The following is a 2,593-nucleotide window of genomic DNA, read 5'->3' on the forward strand; positions in this document are numbered from 1 at the left end:
GCTCTAAGGTAATATTGAAAAACAATACAAAATTAATGATAGAGGGCTGTCTTTACTTTCCTGTAAATTACTTTTCGTAACACCGCAATTACTTTGTTTCCCTTCTGTTCGTATACATTAACTTAAACGTATTTAGTCACTCATCGACTAAAATACAGTCAGCATTAATTATTTGTGTTTGCTTTTTGAATTATTAAAGCACTAAATCAACGTGTAATTTTAGAAAAAAAAGAGTAAAATTTCAAAATGCAACGGAGCGCGCCGCCGAGTCTACTCAGTTTTATTTAGTACCTAGTTAGAGTCTAAGAATCAAAAGTCATTTGAGTATGGTGTTGTATATACAATATCTACATGTACCCGAAAAAGCTCTATTGTCCAAAAATCAAATTAAAAAAAACAACAAATAAATCATAAAAATCAATAAAGTACTGTAGGATCAATAAATAAACAAGACGTTTCGATTGAATTAAGCACTTTGTCATCGGGGTTAAAGAAGAAAACGCGGAATAAAATCTACACTAACACGTCTACAAAAGTGAAGAAAAATCCAATAAAGCATAGATTGGCACTTAATGGAAAAACACAGAATAAAGCTCTCGGCTGCAGCTCGACCTGTGAGGACATCATTGATCTCCCTTGAACCGCAGATCAGCTGGTCGATATTGAACTATTATCCGCCAGCTCTGTCTTTTTTTTTAATCTTTCGTATTTTAGATGGGGATTATTGATCGGGTTTATTGTTTTGTATATGGTTTGTTAATAAAAAAAAACTGGGATTAGTTTGTACTCACTTCTATGAAAAGAGGGCTCGTTTCGAAGTCGGACACCGTCTTTGATTGCCGGAAATTCACGGTTTGTCCGAGGTACTAACAAGGGGAGAAGGGGACTCAACAAGTGACTTTGTTGATCTGTCGAGAGGCGAGGTGCGTGGGCCAGGGTTCTTTTGTGTGGGTAGTTCTAGGGTTTTGTTTGATGTGGGGTTAGTGCTGGTGTTTGTTTGATGTGTGGGTAGTTCTGGTGTTTGTTTGATGTGGGGGTAGTTCTGGGGTTTTGTTTAAGTGGGGGTAGTTCTGGGGTTTTGTTTGATGTGGGGGTAGTTCTGTGGTTTTGTTTTATGTGTGGGTAGTTCTGGTGTTTGTTTGATGTGGGGGTAGATTTGGGGTTTTGTTTGATGTGGGGGTAGTTCTGGGGTTTTGTTTGATATGGGGGTAGTTCTGGGGTTTTGTTTGATGTGGGGGGTAGTTCTGGGGTTTTGTTTGGTGTGGGGGGTAGTTCTGGGGTTTTGTTTGATGTGGGGGTAGTTCTGGGGTTTTGTTTGATGTGGGGGTAGTTCTGGGGTTTTGTTTGATGTGGTGGGTAGTTCTGGGGTTTTGTTTGATGTGGGGGTAGTTCTGGGGTTTTGTTTGATGTGGGGGTAGTTCTGGGGTTTTGTTTGATGTGGGGGTAGTTCTGGGGTCTTGTTTGATGTGGGGGTAGTTTTGGGGTTTTGTTTGATGTGGGGGTAGTTCTGGGGTTTTGTTTAAGTGTGGGTAGTTCTGGGGTTTTGTTTGATGTGGGGGTAGTTCTGGGGTTTTGTTTAAGTGGGGGTAGTTCTGGGGTTTTGTTTGATGTGGGGGTAGTTCTGGGGTTTTGTTTGATGTGGGGGTAGTTCTGGGGTTTTGTTTAAGTGGGGGTAGTTCTGGGGTTTTGTTTGATGTGTGGGTAGTTCTGGTGTTTTGTTTTATGTGGGGGTAGTTCTGGGGTTTTGTTTGATGTGGGGGTAGTTCTGGGGTTTTGTTTTATGTGGGGGTAGTTCTGGGGTTTTGTTTTATGTGTGGGTAGTTCTGGGGTTTTGTTTTATGTGGGGGTAGTTCTGGGGTTTTGTTTTATGTGGGGGTAGTTCTGGGGTTTTGTTTGATGTGGGGGTAGTTCTGGGGTTTTGTTTAATGTGTGAGAGCGTGTCGAATGGGTCAGCTTTCTTTTATGTGTGGGTAGTTCTGATAGGGTAAGGTGAGATTGCTTTCTGTGTTGGTAGTTGAGGGGTAGTGATTTAAATTCTAGACTAATAATATAATGGAATCGAAAGGCAAAAGTGACAAACGGAACTGACCACACACATTCACACACAAACTATACTTACATACTGGAATAGTCTTGTCTTGCTCTTTTTCGGGACTCTTCCGCCTTTTAGACGCCTGACTCGTGGATTCTGAAAAAGACACCAAAAAAAAAAAACACATTTAGGAACTGTCGTCTGGAACTGGTCAGCATCAAACTCCCTCATTGTCTTACCCCGGCCACAACCTCCATAATCCTGACACCCGTCCCGACAGCCTTATTCCCACCACACCCCCTGTCCCCACCCCCAGCATCCAATCTATTACGTGACATGAGCTAAGTCTATCCTCTCAAATAGCCCGTGTCATCCCCTAACAATACCCCCGTGCCCATAAATCTCGACATATCCCCTGTGGTAGAGGAACCGGCCCGTGGGGGAGGGGGTTTGAAAGATTCGCCTCGAACAAAAGAAGAGTTGTGCCACACGTGACCGGCCCCGCAAGTCACGTGACAAGTTTTTATGTCTGACCGTAACGCCACCAGTGACAGATGTCTT

At 42.7% G+C, this 2,593-nt stretch overlaps 1 protein-coding gene across 1 annotated transcript; it reads right to left on the reverse strand.

The window, feature by feature from the left end:
• Positions 1 to 957: 957 nt before the first annotated feature.
• Positions 958 to 2,370, reverse strand: LOC131951847 (adhesive plaque matrix protein-like). The gene is made up of 3 exons (XM_059314249.1): positions 2,272 to 2,370; positions 2,120 to 2,188; positions 958 to 1,650 (listed from the first exon to the last, which is right to left on the reverse strand). The coding sequence occupies exons 1-3, from the start codon at positions 2,368 to 2,370 to the stop codon at positions 958 to 960; spliced, it is 861 nt and encodes a 286-aa protein (XP_059170232.1).
• Between the last annotated feature and the right edge of the window lie 223 nt (positions 2,371 to 2,593).

Source organism: Physella acuta, unplaced genomic scaffold (assembly GCF_028476545.2).
Source record: "Physella acuta isolate Inbredline_101_S28 unplaced genomic scaffold, ASM2847654v3 ptg000832l, whole genome shotgun sequence".
NCBI classification, from domain to species: domain Eukaryota; kingdom Metazoa; phylum Mollusca; class Gastropoda; family Physidae; genus Physella; species Physella acuta.